The 18,567-nt window shown below is 43.6% G+C and overlaps 2 protein-coding genes across 2 annotated transcripts; both read right to left on the minus strand.

The window, feature by feature from the left end:
• Positions 1–1,423: 1,423 nt before the first annotated feature.
• On the minus strand, positions 1,424–2,026 carry LOC135531493 (gastrula zinc finger protein XlCGF9.1-like). Its single transcript, XM_064959524.1, has one exon. The coding sequence runs from the start codon at positions 2,024–2,026 to the stop codon at positions 1,424–1,426; it is 603 nt and encodes a 200-aa protein (XP_064815596.1).
• Positions 2,027–2,032: 6 nt separating this feature from the next.
• On the minus strand, positions 2,033–5,262 carry LOC135531491 (uncharacterized). The gene is made up of 4 exons (XM_064959522.1): positions 4,518–5,262; positions 3,898–4,040; positions 3,527–3,638; positions 2,033–3,323 (listed from the first exon to the last, which is right to left on the minus strand). The coding sequence occupies exons 2-4, from the start codon at positions 3,931–3,933 to the stop codon at positions 2,761–2,763; spliced, it is 711 nt and encodes a 236-aa protein (XP_064815594.1). The 5' UTR covers positions 3,934–4,040; positions 4,518–5,262; the 3' UTR covers positions 2,033–2,760.
• Between the last annotated feature and the right edge of the window lie 13,305 nt (positions 5,263–18,567).

Raw genomic sequence — 18,567 nt, forward strand, 5'->3', positions numbered from 1 at the left:
ATTAAAACAAGTCTTGTCCTACCTCATCCCCATACTGTATTTATTTATTTATTTAGCTCCTTTGCACCCCAGTATCTCTACCTGCACATTCATCTTCTGCACATCTACCATTCCAGTGTTTAATTGCTATATTGTAATTACTTCGCCACCATGGCCTATTTATTTCCTTAACTTACCTCATCTGCACTCACTGTATATAGACTTTTTGTTTTCTTTTGTCCTACTATATTATTGACTATGTTTTGTTTATTCCATGTGTAACTCTGTGTTGTTCTATGTTTCCAATTGCTATGCTTTATCTTGGCCAGGTCGCAGTTGTAAATGAGAACTTGTTCTCAACTAGCCTACCTGGTTAAATAAAGGTGAAATAAAAAAAATGAAAAAATGTCTGGTTTAAACGTTCAACAGCACTGGATAGGTTAAACCCTAGAATAAAATTAAAGCTATCTTTTAGGGCTAGGCCTAAATCTAATCAGCCCACACCATTCTATAAATGATCCATTAAACCAACCATGAGGAACATCATTGATCCAAAGTGCGGCGATAGCACAGAACATGAAACAAATTTAAATGAAACTAGTTGAAACCTGTTGACCATAAAACCATAATGTGCGTGACCGCGATAAAACTAAATATAACCTTGCTTTTCGGCATAACAACTTCTTAATAAACAAAATGTACAAATAATCAGATTTTGTTTTAAATACAATAAATGTAAATTCAACATTTTTCTCCTTTTTTACGCTACGCTATCACTTAGCTACGTCGTTCTTTTTTTACGCTACGTCATCACTAGCTACGTCGTTTTTTTTACGCTACGTCATCACTAGCTACGTCGTTCTTTTTTTACGCTACGTCATCACTTAGCTACGTCGTTCTTTTTTTACGCTACGCTATCACTTAGCTGTCGTTCTTTTTTTACGCTACGCTATCACTTAGGAACATCGTTCTTTTTTTACGCTACGTCATCACTTAGCTACGTCGTTCTTTTTTTACACTACGCTATCACTTAGGAACGTCATTCTCTCGCAGCATGAACCTTTCAAACAACAAAAGTAGCCCCAAATGTTTACACAACCAAAGCGTTGACTCTTGTAATCAATCAGTACAGAAAAACATAAAATAACATGTCCTTCCCGGTCACTGTGAGAATAGATTGAGATCCCTGCGTCATTAATCACTGTGAGAATTCAAGATTCAATTAAAAAAGGATTAAATGTATTTTTTTCCTCACCAACTACACACAATATCCCATTAAAACCTATATGGCTGGGTTTTGAACTGACAAATGGAGAATGTCCATTAATCCCCTCTATACACCCTATTCTTATATATATATATAGTGCACTACTTTTGACCAGAGCCTGCATAGTGCACTATATAGGGAATAGGGTGCCATTAAAGGCTCGTCCCCCTGTCCTCTCTATCTGTCTTTGTGTATTGTCTTCAGGTGTTTCTTCAGATGGCCAGTCTGTTTGAAGTGCTTGCCACACTCAGAGCAGGTGTAAGGTTTCTCCCCAGTGTGGACCAGTTTGTGCCTCTTCAGATTATTGTAATCCAGAAAGACCTTCCCGCAGTACGAGCACCAGTGTCTCTTCTCCCCGTTATGCCACCTCAGGTGAACATTCAGCTCCACACGCCTCTTGAACCGCTTCACACAGAGGGAGCAGGCAAACGGTTTCTCTCCAGTGTGAACGCGGAGATGCGTCTCCATGTCGCGCCGGATGACGAAGCGTTTGTCACAGATCGGGCAGATGAACGGGCGCACGCCGCTGTGGACCATCTGCTCGTGCTTGGTCAGGCCGAAGCGGTAGACAAAGGTCTTGCTGCACTGCGGACACTGGTGGCCCCGCTGATCACCGTGGACGCGGGCATGGCGGTTGAGGCCCTTGAGGTCGGGGAAGTCCTTGCCGCAGGCAGAGCAGGCGAACGGGCGCTTCCCGTGTGGAGAAAGGCGTGACTCTCTAAAGAAGCGGCGCTGCTCAGGACACGACCGCAGTCTGCACACTGGTTCTTGGTAAAACATTTTAAAACTGTTTTTTTGGCGAGACGTTTCGGTGGAGCCTGGGGAGTCTGTTGGAGCTGGTATGGTACCGGTGTGCGGTTCTCTCTTCTCTGGGTTTCTTAGCAACCACTGGAGATGGAGTACTGTTCTGGGGGCAGGGCCTTAAGCGGAGGCGGAGACCAGAGAGGAGCGCTTCACGTTGACTTGACTTTCTGCCACCACCTACCTGGACAACAATCTCCTCCTTTTTCTTGCCGGCGGGGGTTGTCTCCGTAGCGACAGACCTGGTTGTCATAGCTTCCGTAGACGTGGCAGGGAGGGAAGAAAGCCCTCATCTTTCTGCCCTTCATCTTCCTCCCCCCCATTTTTCCTCCTCCTCTTCCTCCAACCACGGCAGGGCGCGTACTTGGGGTACTACTGACAACTGAGCTAAAAACTGTGTCTTAGACATTTGAAAGGGGCAAGAGGGTGAGGGTGTAGTTACAGCAGGGTCTGACAGCTGAGGAGGAGCTTCATCAGACATCCTCTCTGGGAAAGCAGGTGACTTCGGTCGTGGCACAGTGGGGGAGCGTTGCACATGATCAGTGACCAACGACCCCTGCTTCTCAGGGGGGCCGGCAGGTTCTATCAACACAGTTGGAGAAGGAGCGGACTGGACCGGTGGTGTTAGCGATGTTGCCATGGCAACACCCAACTGCTCCAAAACTGTAGGCGGTTGCGGTTGTGTTGGTGGTGCGACCGGTGGTCCTGTAGGCCTAGCTGGTTGTGTTGAGGGCACTGCTATTGGACGAGCTACAGGTAGAACATCTGTGAAGGACTGTGATGGTGATGATTGGGGTGGACGAGGGGGTACGGGGCTGGGCTGTGTATCCTGATGAGGGGTTCTGGGTAACCCGGAGAGGACAGGTGGCAGGCGCTCTGACGCTGCTGCTGTCGACTTCACCGTTACGGTCGACTGGACAGTTTCTTTTGACAGAGTAGTTACCGTGGACTGGACCAATACAGCAGACAGGACAGGTGATGTAGACTGGATAGTGGCTGCTGATTGAGAAGATGCTGTCTGGTGTAATGTTGATGGGAGACTCTGCTGCTGGTATTACCAGTGACTGCTGTTCTGCTCCAGGGGCCTGGCCTGCACTGGCACTGGTAACTTCTCTGGTCCTGGGCTGGGATGGGCTGAGAGCCTGGGGGGCCTCCTGGGTGTCTGGATCTCCCTGGAGGACGGCCGCTGCGGCTCCTGGGGTAGACTGGGTGGTGGGAGGCCTTTCCTGGGTGTAACGGTTGATCAGGGCCCTGACGGCTCCAGGAGGGACCAGGGCTACAGAGGGACAGGAAGGAGAAAGGTGGCGGGGATAGTGGAAAGCGAGAGATGCAGAGAGAGACAGAGAAAGAACAAAAGACAGAGAGAATAACAGTGGAGAGATAATTATAGATATTATTAGAGCCTGGTTCTCATTCCAATACTGTTTAATACATTGTAATAAGATGTGTGATTCAGAAGCAGGTCTCCCTAGTTCCTACCTCTGCCTGGTAACTCTCTGAGAGGTTGTCTGCGGACCAGAGTCGGGGGACCTGCCCCCTCCTTCTTCAGCAGTATGTACCCAGGGGAGTAGTCATCAGAATAGTCTGCCTCCTGATGATGGGGGGGGGGGCAATGGCACAATCAACCACAAAAGCTTAGGGTCATTGAAAACTCTGACAAAGACTGTGAGGCCGATGTACATAAGCTTAAATGAACAAGTGATACTAGCAAGCGCAGTGTGAAGGTTTCTCTTTTTTTCTGGGTTCACCAACAACAGGTTGGGTATAGAGAGGTGGATGAATTGACAAGACAGTACAAACAGATCTGGGACTAAGACTAGCTGGGGACTCAGGCTACAAGCCTGTCTTACCCAGTCGACCTCCTGTTTGATCAGAACAAAGGCCATCTGTGGGTTGCCCTCTTTGTTATACGCTCCACAGTGCAGCTCAGTCCCCTGGTCCTCCTCCCGCAGGTGCTGCTCCCCAGCCCGAGGTAAAGCCTGCTTTGTCAGAACTGAAAATACCAGACCAGAAGATAGTTGTACATAGGATAAAAGGCACAAAAAACACGCTGAGTTAAAGTTTACAAACCAACTGATGTGACAGAACATTTCACATCCTGTGTTGCAACCATACAAATAGAATCCCGTCAAATTGCCAGTTTTTGAGGTTCCAAGTAAGTTCTATTTTATCTATTTCTATGGTTGCAACATCCCTATCATTTTGGGTGACATATAAATCCGTAGGTTATGAAGGATCTCTTATCAGTCATTTATGAATGCATAATAGTATAGACTACAACTCTCAAAACGATATGTTCTGCCTAATATTGTAGTCTATACAAATTAAACGTAGCTACATGAAGTAGTTTTGGAAAAATTAGCTGTGATTCTACATGCTCAGCGAGCTAATTATCAGGATGTGTGATCATGGGTGAGTAATTAGAACGTAGATAGATAGTTAGCAACAGTGGATAACGTTTTCAACTCACCGCATTGAACGCCGATGTCACATTTTCCGATACGTGTTGCACTTTGACTCGGTCTGGGCTCTGTGGTTTTGGCGTTCACTTTCACCGGTCCATCTCTTCGTTATTTCATGGGATCGACGCCTCGATTTGAGGTTCCTTGTTCTCTTTTTTATTCTGGATATTTCGGCTCGCAGTTCCTCAATAGTTGTTTCGAAAAGTTTAATTGTCTCGGTGACTGCAGTATTCAATACACTCTCCATAACAGAGGCGAACTGAATTTGAAACCCTTCGTTCGACATGTGGGTGGCAGACATCTTCAACCAACACTCATGTACATGTACAATCGATTATTATTTAGAATATAACGTACAGGATTGATCAGAACATGGCTTCTTATTCTATGGACACGGCACACAGTGCTTTGTGTGACGCACTGAATGATGTGTAGATTTCCTGTAAATATTTTACACAATTTTATAAAAATAGCCGGATTATATGTTCAACCTTTTTTACAGTCAACGTGAGAACATGCAAAGGTTTTGCTCAAATAAAGACGTCTCTCCAGAGAGGAGCGTAGTGTGGATTGTCCCACTACCAGATCCGTAGGTTTGTTTCCGGAAGTGCTATTGTTTTTTGGGAATGACTTCAGCAAAGATTTGTTATAACTAGACCAAGATAGACCCAGCCTGTTGTTTCCAATGGGAACAAATTAGTAATAGTGGGCATAACAATGAAAGAGGTGGGCAGAGCCAATCACGAACTAGCAAGATCCTATTGGCGCGTTCTAGCATTTATCTGCATATTTCCCCCCCTCCTCGCCTTGACGTTCCTTGTAAACAACGTCATTTAAAAAAACTTTCGCACATGGTACACTCTGCTCATAACATATAATAGTTTGGGGAACAGAAAATTGTTTTGAGATCAAGCAAAATATCGTTCCATATTCTCCCACTCACGGCCAGTAGATTTCCTGTCACTACCATATGTGGTAGTGAATGGAAAGCGGATGCTTTACATTTTATACATCCGGTGAAATGTCTGTCTCATTGTTCTATCTGTGATTTTGGTGTTGGCTCTGTACCTATCAAACGTTAGTTACCTAACTGCCATGAGCTTGCGTTCTTTCAATGCCTATGGTATTTCTTTGTTCGAATATCCTCATACAGTAAATGCTACATCTTATATCTCGAAAATATTAAACTTGTTATTAGAACCGTCATTGAAAGAGACAACATCCAACAGTAGCTAGCCTGCTAACGGTAGCTAGCTAGCTTCCTAGCCTTTTGCTGAGCTGGATCGTAACACTGACCCACCGAAACAAAAGTACCTAAATGTTATGAACTCGTAACTGTACCTAGCTACACATAGACAATTTGCTATGATGTCTGAAGCCATCGTAACCTTCCAGTCTCAGCTCTCCGGAGTCATGGAGACGGTATTCAAGGCTGCTATGTACGAGATCACAAGGCTGGTGGACGATAGCTTCCTGAAGGAGATGTCCCGCAGCCGGGAGCAGCTCGAGTCGCTGAAGAAGCGGCTACAGTGGTCGGAGAACAGACGCAGGGACAGAGAGGGAGACCGGAGGGGGGAAGTGTGCAGACTGTGGAAGAGCTGACGAGGAAGCCAAGGAGAGAAGCTCTGGAACCTCACAGACAGGTGAAAAGAGAGACATCAAAACACATATCTACAATATACAAAACATTAGGAACACCTGCTCTTTCCATGACCGACTAACCAGGTGAAAGCTATTTCCCCTAATTAATGTCACGTATTAAATCCACTTTAAATGTATATGAAGGGGGTGAGACAGGTTAAATATGAATTTTTAAGCCTTGAGACATGGATTGTGTATGTGTGCCATTCAGAGGGTGAATGGGCAAGACAAAATATTGAAGTGCCTTTGATGGGTATGGTAGTAGGTGCCAGGCGCACTGGTTTGAGTGTGTCCAGAACTGCAATGCTGCTGAGTTTTTCATGCTCAACAGTTTCCCATGTGTATCAAGAATGGTCCACCACCCAAAGGACATCCAGCTAACTTCACACAACTGTGGGATGCATTGGAGTCAACATGGGCCAGCATCCCTGTGGAAATCTTTCAACACCTTCTAGAGTCCATGCCCCAGACAAATTAATGCTGTTCTGAGGGAAAAATGGGGTTGCAAATCAATATGTATGTATGTATGTATGTATGTATGTATGTATGTATACTATATACATACATACATACAGTACCAGTCAAAAGTTTGGACACTCCTACTCATTTATGGGTTTTTCTTTATTTCTTTAACTGTTTTCAACATTTTTGCATGATAGTGAAGACACCAAAACTATGAAATAACACACATGGAATCATGTAGTAACCAAAAAAGTGTTAAACAAATCACAAAATATTTTATATTTGAGATTCTTCAAAGTAGCCACCCTTTGCCTTGATGACAGCTTTGCACACTCTTGGTATTCTCTCAACCAGCTTCACCTGGAATGCTTTTCCAACAGTCTTGAAGGAGTTCCCACGTGTGGTGAGCACTTGTTGGCTAATTTACCTTCACTCTACGGTTCAAATCATCCTAAACTATTTCTATTGGGTTGAGGTCGGGTGATTGTGTAGGCCAGGTTATCTGATGCAGCACTCCATCACTCTCCTTCTTGGTCAAATAGCCCTTTCTAAATTAATCACAGACAGTGTCACCAGCAAAGCACCATCATACCACCTCCTCCATGCTTCACGGTGGGAAGCACACATGCGGAGATCATCCATTCACCTACTCCGCGTCTTACAAAGACACTGCGGTTGGAACCAAAACACTCAAATTTGGACTCATCAGACCAAAGAGCAGATTTCCACCAGTCTAATGTCCATTGCTTGTGTTTCTTTGCCCAAGCAAGTCTCTTCTTCTTATTGGTGTCCTTTAGTACTGTTTCTTTTTGCAGCAATTTGACCATGAATTCGCAGACAAGTAGGTAAACCACCACTACCCTCAGTATTATTGGCCAACATGCAATCATTTGAATTCAAACTGGATGATCTTAAGACTATCCTGACATTAAAAACTGTGATATTTTATGTTTCATTGAGACATGGCTGAACGACGACACAGATAATTTAGAGCTGACTGGCTTCTCCATGCATTGGCAGGACAAAGCAGCTATGTCTGGGAAGACGAGGGGCGGGGGTCTAGGGCTATTTGTCAACTACTGGTGCACGATGTCAAATATTAAAGAATTCTCAAGGTATTTCTCGACATAGCTAGAATACCTCATGATAAGCTGTATACCACATTATCTACCAAGAAAGTTGTCATCTATATTATTTGTTGCCGTCTATTTACCACCACAAACCGATGCTGGCACTAAGACCGCACTCAACGAGCTGTGTAAGGCCATAAGCAAACACGACAATGCTCACCCAGAAGCAGCGCTCCTAGTGGCCGGGGACTTTAATGCAGGCAAACTTAAATCCGTTTTACCTCATTTCTACCAGCATGTCACATGTGCAAGGAGAGGGAAATAAACTCTAGACCACCTTTACTCCACATACAGAGACGCATACAAAGCTCTCCCTCCATTTGGCAAATCTGACCATATTTCTATCCTCCTGATTCCTGCTTATAAGCTAAAGCAGGAAGAATCAGTGACTCGCTCAATACGAAAAGTTAGATGACAAGGATGCTACGCTACAGGACTGTTTTGCTAGCAAAGACTGGAATATGTCCCATGATTCATCCAATGGCATTGAGGAGTATACCACCTCAGTCACCGGCTTCATCAATAAGTGCATCGACTATGTCGTCCACACAGTGACCATACATACATTCCCCAACCAGAAGCCATGAATTACAGGCAACATCCGCACCAAGCTTAAGGCTAGAGCTGCCGCTTTCAAGGAGTGGGACACTAATCCGGATGCTTATAAGAAATCTCACTATGCCCTCAGACAAACCATCGAACAGACAAAGCGTCAATACAGGACTATGATTGAATCCTACTACACCGGCTCTGACGCTCGTCAGATGTGGCAGGGCTTGAAAAATATTACGGACTACAAGGGGAAACCCAGCCACAAGCTAAATGCCTATCTGCTCGCTTCGAGGCAAGCAACACTGAAGCATGAATGAGAGCACCAGCTGTTCCGGACGACTGTGTGATCACGCTGTCCGTAGCTGATGTTAGCAAGACCTTTAAAAAGGTCAACATTCACAAACTCGCTGGGCCAGACGGATTACCAGGACGCGGACCAACTGGCAAGTATCTTCACTGACACTTCCAACCTCTCCCTGACCGAGTCTGTAATACCTACATGTTTCAAACAGACCACCATAGTCCCTGTGCCCAAGAAATGGAAGGTAACTTGCTTAAATTATTAGCGCCCGTAGCACTTACGTCTGTAGCCATGAAGTGCTTTTAAAGGCTGGTCATGGCTCACATCAACACCATCATGCCGGAAACCCTAGACCCACTCCAATTTGCATACCACCCCAGCAGATCCACAGATGATGCAATCACAATCCACACTGCCCTTTCCCACCTGGACAAAAGGAACATCCTATGTGAGAATGCTGTTCATTGACTACAGCTCAGCATTCAACGCCATAGTGCCCACAAAGCACATCACTAATCTAAGGACCCTGGGACCAAACACCTCCTTCTACAACTGGATCCTGGACTTCCTGACAGGGAGTAGTGGTGGTTTACCTACTCGTCGGCGAATTCATGGTCAAATTGCCACAAGGGAACCACTACTAAAGGACAGCGATAATAAGAAGACTTGCTTGGGCCAAGAAACACAAGTAATGAACATTAGATCGATGGAAGTCTGTCCTTTGGTCTGATGAGTCCAAATTAGATTTTGGTTCCAACCGCCATGTCTTCGTGAGACACAGAGTAGGTGAACAGATGATCTCCGCATATGTGGTTCCATGCATGGAGGAGGTGGTGTGATGTGTGGGGGTGCTTTGCTGGTGACGCAGTCTGTGATTTATTTAGAATTCAAGGCACAGTTAACCAGTGTGGCTACCAGCAATATGCCATCAGCGATATGACATCTGGTTTGCGCTTATTATTGGGACAATGACCCCAATATACCTCCAGGCTGTGTAAGGGCTATTTGACCAAGAAGGAGAGTGATGGAGTGCTGCATCAGATGACCTGGACTCCACAATCACCCGACCTCAACCCAATTGAGATTGTTTTGGATGAATTGGACCACAGAATAAAGGAAAGCAGCCAACAAGTGCTCAGCATATGTGGGAACTCCTACAGGACTGTTGGAAAAGCATTCCAGGTTTTTAACTTTACCTTTATTTTACTAGGCAAGTCAGTTAACAACAAATTCTTATTTTCAGTGGGTTAACTGCCTGTTCAGGGGCAGAACGACAGATTTGTACCTTGTCAGCTTGGGGATTTGAACTTGCAACCTTTCGGTTACTAGTCCAACGCTCTAACCACTAGGCTACCCTGCCGCCCCGCTGGTTGAGAGAATGCCAAGACTGTTCAAAGCTGTTATCAAGGCGAAGGGTGGCAACTTTGAAGAATCTCAAATATAAAACATATTTTGTTTTCTTTAACACTTTTTTTTGGTTACATTATTTCATATGTGTTTCTTCATAGTTTTGATGTCTTCACTATTATTCTACAATGTAGAAAATTGTACAAATAAAGAAAAACCCTTGAATGAGTAGGTGTGTCCAATCTTTTGACTGGTACTGTACATGCATACAATCAGTGGAGGCTCATAATAATGGCTGGAACGGAGTAAATGGAATGACATCAAACTCATGGAAACCATGTTTGAAGTATTTGATACCATTCCATTGATTCTGCTCCAGCCATTACTATGAGCCCGTCCTTCCCAATTAGAGTGCCCCCAACCTCCTGTGAAAAATATAGAATCACTCTGAAGTGGGGCTGCTGTAATGTGTACCTTTTATACTTTGGTGATCACTGATCAGACAGTATTGGTTTAAGAAAGGAGTCAGTCATGGGTGGTGGTGGCATCTTAATAAGATGTTTCCTTTCCTTCATCTGATGTGAGGAGACTCTATTATCCACAATGTTACTTACCTTTTACTCCAAATGAAACGTTCTCTTTGTTTACCTGTGGCCAGGTGTGGAGAGTGGGCGTGGCCTGAAGCAGGAGAAGGTATCAGGGGAGGAGTGGAGCAGCTGTGGGGGCGTGGCCAGGGAAACAGCCTTAAATGATCTGGAGGAGACTGAGGCCACCAGCCCTAGGAAAATCTCTGAGGTAGGCAGGGGACTGACTAAATACCTGTGGGGGGTGTGATGTTACAGAATGTTCAGGTGGAAATATGTTGTACATAACAGATTGTCTGTCACAAAGAATAGGGCAGCCATTTTCAAACCTCTCCTCATATTTGAACTGTTCCAGAACTTAAACACTTCATTCAACTTGTCAACAAATCATCAAGTCCTTCACTACTTGAATCAAGTATGTTAGTTCAGGGCTACGACAAAGTTATGAGATGTCTGGGGGTACCAGAGGAGAATTGTGAATATAGAACCATCATGTCAGCTCTATTCAATCACTGTCAGTTTATCCATTATTTAGTCAGAATAATTTGCTCTACCAGTCCACAGAGGTCGGAGGTCAGAAGCTGGACAGCCTGCTGAAAGAGGAGCCTCTCCACAACACTGAGCTACAGGAGAGATGGGGCGTCTGCCTGGATGGTGAGTTGAGGAGTTTACCACAAATATAACACAGACAATAACCTACTTTTTATGATGATGAGAATGATAACAAGAGTAACTTTGATAGTATGCTGTTTCATTTCAAATGTATTCATTATTATACATGGAAAGTCAACTTGAAACTGTAAGTAGACATTTAACATTACAGTTACTCTACTACCGTTTCTAGTAATTCTAATGTATTAAATATGAATGCTTCTAATGCCCCATGTCCCCTGTGTTTTCAGGGGCCGATGGTTCAGACGTCTCGGGGCCCAGTAAGAGTTTTATTCAGCAGGATCTACAGCGGTGCCAGGATGACTGGGCTTCTGGTCTAGACCAGGGGCCTGAACCACCGGGCCCCGAGGGAGACCCCAGCCAACCTCTCTACCGCCCCCGCTACGGCATGGAGGAACTGGGGGTCGGCTTTGAGAAGTCTGGTTACGGCAGTAGTGGTAGTGGCGACCATCTTCTAGACATGGAAGGGCTGGATAGGCTTCCTGGTTCTCCGTCTCGTCTGGGGGGGCTGAGCTACAGAGTTGCAGGTCGCTACCAGGTGGACCTGGGGGGGTCTGAGGGGGAGACCATCACCATCGCTCCCACATGCCTCGCTCCCATCGGAGCCGGAGGGAGCAGGTGGGGTCGCCAATGCCATCTCCCCACCCGAAGGTGGGAGACCTGAACTGCCTGTTGATCAACGAGGAGGGGTACCTGCAGGACTCCAGTGTCGTGTACCCAGAACATGGAGTCCCAGAGTCAGGTAGTAGAGCCGGCCACAGGGGGCTATCCTCCATCCACTCTGGAAGCTCAGCCCACAACAACACAGAGAGCCTGTATGATGCCGCTGACGACTTTGGACTCTCTTTAAACCTCAGAGATCGTTCACAAGAGCAGGTAACAGGAGTAGGGGGGAGGCGTCATGCCTGCAATCAATGTACCATGACCTTCCCAGACTTTGGTTCCCTCAAGGCCCACAAGCAGACACACAAAACTGGTAGAGAGTCAGGGTCTGGGCCTCCGTACTCCTGCACCCAGTGCGGTAAGACCTTCACCCAGGCCTGCAACCTCAAGGTCCACCAGAGGGTCCACCAGGCCAAGGGACTCCACCTCTGCAGCCACTGCGGCAAGGGCTTCACCTCCTTCTCCGACCTGAAGAGGCACAAGTGCAGCCAGACCACAGACAAGCCCTACTGCTGCTCCATCTGTGGGAACAAGTTCAGTCGGCTCTGGAACCTGAAGGTGCATCAGCGCATTCACACGCAGGAGAAACCCCACTGCTGCAATATGTGTGACAAGAGCTTCACACGGGCAGACATTTTGAAAGTGCACCTGCGCACCCACACTGGGGAGAGACCGTACTGCTGTTCTGTGTGTGGACTCAGCTTCAAACGACTGGCACATCTGAAGTCACACCAGCGCAAACACAGGCCAAATCACCTGGACTGAATTTTTTTATTGATACATTTTTTTGTTATATAACAGACACTTACAATTGCTACATTAATCTTCGAACAGCTAGTTTTATTATTTTATTTGACATTGAGAACATTTCTTGTGATCAGTTCTTTATTAATAAGGACATTGAAAATATGAACATGTTTGCTGTGATCTAGTGTACAATAAATTAGGCGGCTCTGCTATTCTTACAACTTTGCCCAGTCAAAAAGGCGGAACTACTTTTCTATGACTTCTGATCCTTCTAGCCTTGATTTTCATTTTTATAATTTTTATAGTACTTTTTAATATGTATAATTTTTACTAGGTGTTGTCCAATTAATTCTGTAACCCTCTTCAAATCAGGTTTGATTGGAAAATGCTGTTCAAATGACATGCATTATCAAATCTTTGTACTCCCTGACTAAGGCCATGCAGCCGAAACGCGTCTGAGTTTAATCTTTGTTTTCATTTAACATGCCGTACAAATAAAGGCATTTTAATTAATTATTTTCAGAGTGCCTTGGTCCTGCTTTCGTTTTGATGAAAATATGAACGGTTGTAAATCTGTGTGTTGGTTAAGAATTCACACCATACATGGACTGTCTATGAATTGTCTGTCAAAATGATCATGCCAACCTAACAAACATTTGAATATGGGGCATTCATGTGCTCGTGGGAAGTCGTAAGTCTGCCATGATTGTGTTCAAGTGCATTTAAAGTCTGACCAATTCTTCAACCAATAAGATTTCAGATAGCTGGATTGCTAGCTAACATTGCTAAAAAATAAAGTTAGCTTGTGACGTGTTGATAGGACAGTTCAGCATGAACAACAAAAGAATTAATCAACAATAAGATAGTACAGTCCTGTCAGAGCCAACAGTCTCAGTTTGAAACCTTAGTCCTACCAGAACCTTTGGTTGAGAGTGTGAGTCCTTAAATGGAAGTCCAAGACCAAATAAATGTTTGTAACCCAAAGGAAGCCCCCCCAAAAAAAAAAAAAAGGTAATCCAACGAGATCTAAATTTAAAAGCAATAATCCAACAGAAAAGACACAATGGGCCACATTCCCCTGCGCTGTGTCTAGATATTTTCACTAGCGCCGGGACAACACCTATGTCTAGATATTTTCACTAGCGCCGGGACAACACCTGTGTCTAGATATTTTCACTAGCGCCAGGACAACACCTATGTCTAGATATTTTTACTAGCGCCAGGACAACACCTATGTCTAGATATTTTCACTAGCGCCAGGACAACACCTATGTCTAGATAATTTTACTAGCGCCAGGACAACACCTATGTCTAGATATTTTCACTAGCGCCAGGACAACACCTATGTCTAGATATTTTCACTAGCGCCGGGACAACACCTATGTCTAGATATTTTCACTAGCGCCGGGACAACACCTATGTCTACATATTTTCACTAGCGCCGGGATATTTTATTTTCACTAGCGCCACAACACCTATGGACACAACACCTATGTCTAGATATTTTCACTAGCGCCAGGACAACACCTATGTCTAGATATTTTCACTAGCGCCAGGACAACACCTATGTCTAGATATTTTCACTAGCGCCGGGACAACACCTATGTCTAGATATTTTCACTAGCGCCGGGACAACACCTATGTCTAGATATTTTCACTAGCGCCGGGACAACACCTATGTCTAGATATTTTCACTAGCGCCAGGACAACACCTATGTCTAGATATTTTCACTAGACAACACCTATGTCTAGATATTTTCACTAGCGCTATGTCTAGATATTTTCACTAGCGCCAGGACAACACCTGTATCTAGATATTTTCACTAGGACAACACCTATGTCTAGATATTTTAGATACACGCCGGGACAACACCTATGTCTAGATATTTTCACTAGGCCGGGACAACACCTATGTCTAGATATTTTCACTAGCGCCGGGACAACACCTATGTCTAGATATATTCACTAGCGCCAGGACAACACCTGTATCTAGATATTTTCACTAGCGCCGGGACAACATTTACATTTACATTTAAGTCATTTAGCAGACGCTCTTATCCAGAGCGACTTACAAATTGGACAACACCTATGTCTAGATATTTTTACTAGCGCCGGGACAACACCTATGTCTAGATATTTTCACTAGCGCCGGGACAACACCTATGTCTAGATATATTCACTAGCGCCGGGACAACACCTATGTCTAGATATATTCACTAGCACCGGGACAACACCTATGTCTAGATATTTTCACTAGCGCCAGGACAACACCTATGTCTAGATATTTTCACTAGCGCCAGGACAACACCTATGTCTAGATATTTTCACTAGCGCCAGGACAACACCTATGTCTAGATATTTTCACTAGCGCCAGGACAACACCAGTATCGAAATATTTTTTTAGATGACAAAAATGAAAACATGGAGCAGACTTAACCTTTTAGTCCTTTAAAAACCTGCTGTGTGTAAAATACTGTGTGCTATAGCTTGGAAAATAAATACTTGGGACTCCGGATGACAACATAGTGATGTTTGTTTAGGACTGTTTTGCTAAAGAACTCCACTTTAGTGTTTTGTTTCCTTATCACGACACTGGTGTCATCCAGGCCTCTAATTTTCAGCAAAACAATGGACTGTGATAGGAAAGAGGCTTACAAATCCCGCTTAGCACACAGCAAACAATGCTACCTCTCTCTGCAGTCAATTCAAGATGTCACCTGTGGGGTGGACACGCCTCCCCACCACACCCATATCTGCAACCTTAAAGGCCAACTGCATAGTAGGCAATTATATTCCCAACACAGTACGTTAACATGGACAAGACTAAGTACATGCACCAACACATTATTTAGATTTATTTTAGGGGCGATGTTTCATTTCACTTTCACATGATGCTTTCTTGGTAAAGCATGTTATAAGATAGCTTCTTAACATTGACAATATGGTCAAACTACCTACAGGACACTGAACAAAAAATATGAATGCAACATGTACAGTGTTGGTCTCGTGTTTCATGAGCTGAAATAAAAGATCCCAGAAATGTTCCATATGCACAAAAAGCTTACTTTAACATTTGTTTACATCCTTGTTAGTGAGCGCTTCTCCTTTTGCCAAGATAATCCATCCACCTGACAGGTGTGGCATATGAAGAATCTGAATCAACAGCATGATCATTATGCAGGTGCACCATGTGCTGGGGACAATAAAAGGCCACTCTAAAATGTGCTGTTTTGTCTCACAACACAATGCCACAGATGTTTCAAGTTTTGAGGGAGCGTACAATTGGCATGCTGACTGCAGGAATGTCCACCAGAGCTGTTGCCTGAGAATTGAATGTTCATTCTTCTACCATAAGCCACATCTAACACCGTTTTAGAGAATTTAGCTGTATATCTAACCGACCTCACAACCGAAGACCATGTGTATGGCGTTGTGTAGGCTAGCAGTTTGCTGATGTCAACGTTGTGAACAGAGTGCCCAATAGAGGCGGTGGGGTTATTGAATGGGGAGGCATAAGCTATGAGCAAATTAACACGATTATTGCATTTTATCAATGGCAATTTGAATGCAAAAAAATACCGTGACGAGATCCTGAGGCCCATTGTGAGGCACCTTTTTTTTAAAGGTATATGACCAACAGATGCATAGCTGTATTCCAAATAATGTAAAATCCATAGATTAAGGCCAAATTCATGTATTTCAATTGACTGATTTCCTCATATGAAATGTAACTCTGCAAAATCTTTGAAATTATTGCATGTTGTGTTTATATTTTTTGTTCAGTATACATTATCCAAATTGATACATTTTGTAAATGTCAAACATTTGTTTGTTCTCATCTTTTGGTTGGAAAGATGAAGGGTCAGTGGTGAAACGTGCAACTGGAGTAACAGCATGTTTTCCCACTACTCTTAATTAAGACTTAGAGGGTCATTCAAGTGAAACTTCCCAGTCTTTCAAGTAAGTAGCTTAAACCTGCAGAACATAAAAACCATGATGTGAAACGTGAAGTCAGTACACCTAAATTTAAACTTGATTTCAGGCATCTAACTTACCTAATGAATAACAAATGACAAGTAACCAGAATTTTTTATTTATTTTTAAACAATTAATCAACTGCTAATTCAAAATCAACTTTTTATTTTCTACACTTTTACTACATCTTTCTGTCATGGCATGATTCTTCCAACAACAAAAGCGACTGTAAATGTTAATCAGCAAAGGCTTTGATACGTGTAATCAATCAATACATAAAACCATAAAAGTACAAGTCCTACCCTTCCCTGTGAGACTAAATCATATCAAATGTATTTATATAGCCCTTCGTACATCAGCTGATATCTCAAAGTGCTGTACAGAAACCCAGCCTAAAACCCCAAACAGCAAGCAATGCACATTAGTGGGATCCCTGTTTAATTAAAACTAACACAGCTGGGTTTTGAATTCACAGTTAAGAGAGAGAGAGCACTATAGTGGGCACTAATATTTGATATGTTAACACACAGTATATTATATATACATCACATGAGACTAAGCAGTTAGCCTATTAAAATGTTTATCTGACTCCATAAAGATAATGAATATGTACACAAGACTATGGTTGAGTTACAGTAATAGACAATGAAGAAAGGACTGAGAATGGAATTATAAATATACGTGTATTTAATTCATGGATTCAGCTTAAAGCTTAAATTACAAGGCAATTCTGACATTAAAAAAACGGTTATTTTGAACGCAATATTTGCTGCATACTGCAGTTATACTGCACTGTGACTGCAATCTTTTTTCGTAAGGGCACTGCTGCAACATGACCATAAACGTTGCATCTAAAAGAGCGCAGTGGATTCTGCACAACATTTCTAACAGGATAACTGATATAACCTAACAGTTATGTCGCCAATTGGATAGAAACCGAGTTTTGGACACCCTATTCCTAGTCCACTCCACTTTGGACCAGGGCCCGCATAGGGCTGAGTGGAGGGCGTGAAAAATCTCTTCAGTGTAGATTTCCTGTAAATCATTTACATAATAAATAGCCTACTACGGTACTGATCTGTATTCGAATCGTATAATAATAGCCAAATTAAATTTCGAATCTTATTTACAGTAAACGTACAGATGTTTTGTTCAAAGAAAGGTCGTATTTTCTCTCATCGTTCCATTGTAGATTGTCCTACTACTCGATCCGTAGGTTTGTTTCCGGAAATGCTATTGTTTTTGTGTATCCTTTTTGCGTTGGCTCTAACTAGCTACCAAGCTAACTGCCATCTCTCATTATCTCTGTTATTTATAATTATTACAATAGCCTCATATACATTAACTGCTGCATCTTATCTCTCGAAATTATATTAACATGTATTACTAGGACAGTCACGGAGTCAGACAACAACTTCCAATAGTATCTAGATTTGCTAGCCTGTTAACAGACAGAAGGGTTTTAGTTTCTAGTATATTTGCTGCAAACGTTAGCTTCCTATCATTTTTTTAGACTCGATCGCATGACTGATTCGCCTGTACAAAAGTAACTAAACGTTACGGATTCGGAACTGTATCTAGTTACACATAGACAGTTTGCCATGATGTCCGAAACCACCGTAACCTTCCAGTCTCAGCTCTCCGGAGTCATGGAGACGGTATTCAAGGCTGCTATGTACGAGATCACAAGGCTGGTGGACGATAGCTTCATGAAGGAAGTGTCCCGGAGCCGGGAGCAGGTCGAGTCGCTGAAGAAGCGGCTGCAGTGGTCGGAGAACAGACGTAGGGATAGGGACAAAGAGGGAGGCCGTATCGGGAAGTGTGCGGACTGTGGAAGAGCTAACGACGAAGCCAAGGAGAGAAGCTCTGGAGCCTCACAGACAGGTATAGAGAGATACATCTAAAGACAGTCTCTCTCTCTCTCTCTCTCATATATATATATAAGGGAACACTTAAACAACACAATGTAACTCCAAGTCAATCA

This window comes from Oncorhynchus masou, unplaced genomic scaffold (assembly GCF_036934945.1).
Source record: "Oncorhynchus masou masou isolate Uvic2021 unplaced genomic scaffold, UVic_Omas_1.1 unplaced_scaffold_1603, whole genome shotgun sequence".
Taxonomy (NCBI): Eukaryota; Metazoa; Chordata; class Actinopteri; order Salmoniformes; family Salmonidae; genus Oncorhynchus; species Oncorhynchus masou.

Bases quoted from the DNA above. Each gene is read 5' to 3' on its own strand.
- LOC135531493 (XM_064959524.1), bottom strand. From the start codon at position 2,026: ATGTTTTACCAAGAACCAGTGTGCAGACTGCGGTCGTGTCCTGAGCAG.
- LOC135531491 (XM_064959522.1), bottom strand. From the start codon at position 3,933: ATGGCCTTTGTTCTGATCAAACAGGAGGTCGACTGG. The intron at 3,639-3,897 runs GTAAGACAGGCT...CCCCATCATCAG, and splicing joins TCAAACAGGAGGTCGACTGG to GAGGCAGACTATTCTGATGA. The intron at 3,324-3,526 runs GTAGGAACTAGG...GTCCCTCTGTAG, and splicing joins CAGAGAGTTACCAGGCAGAG to CCCTGGTCCCTCCTGGAGCC.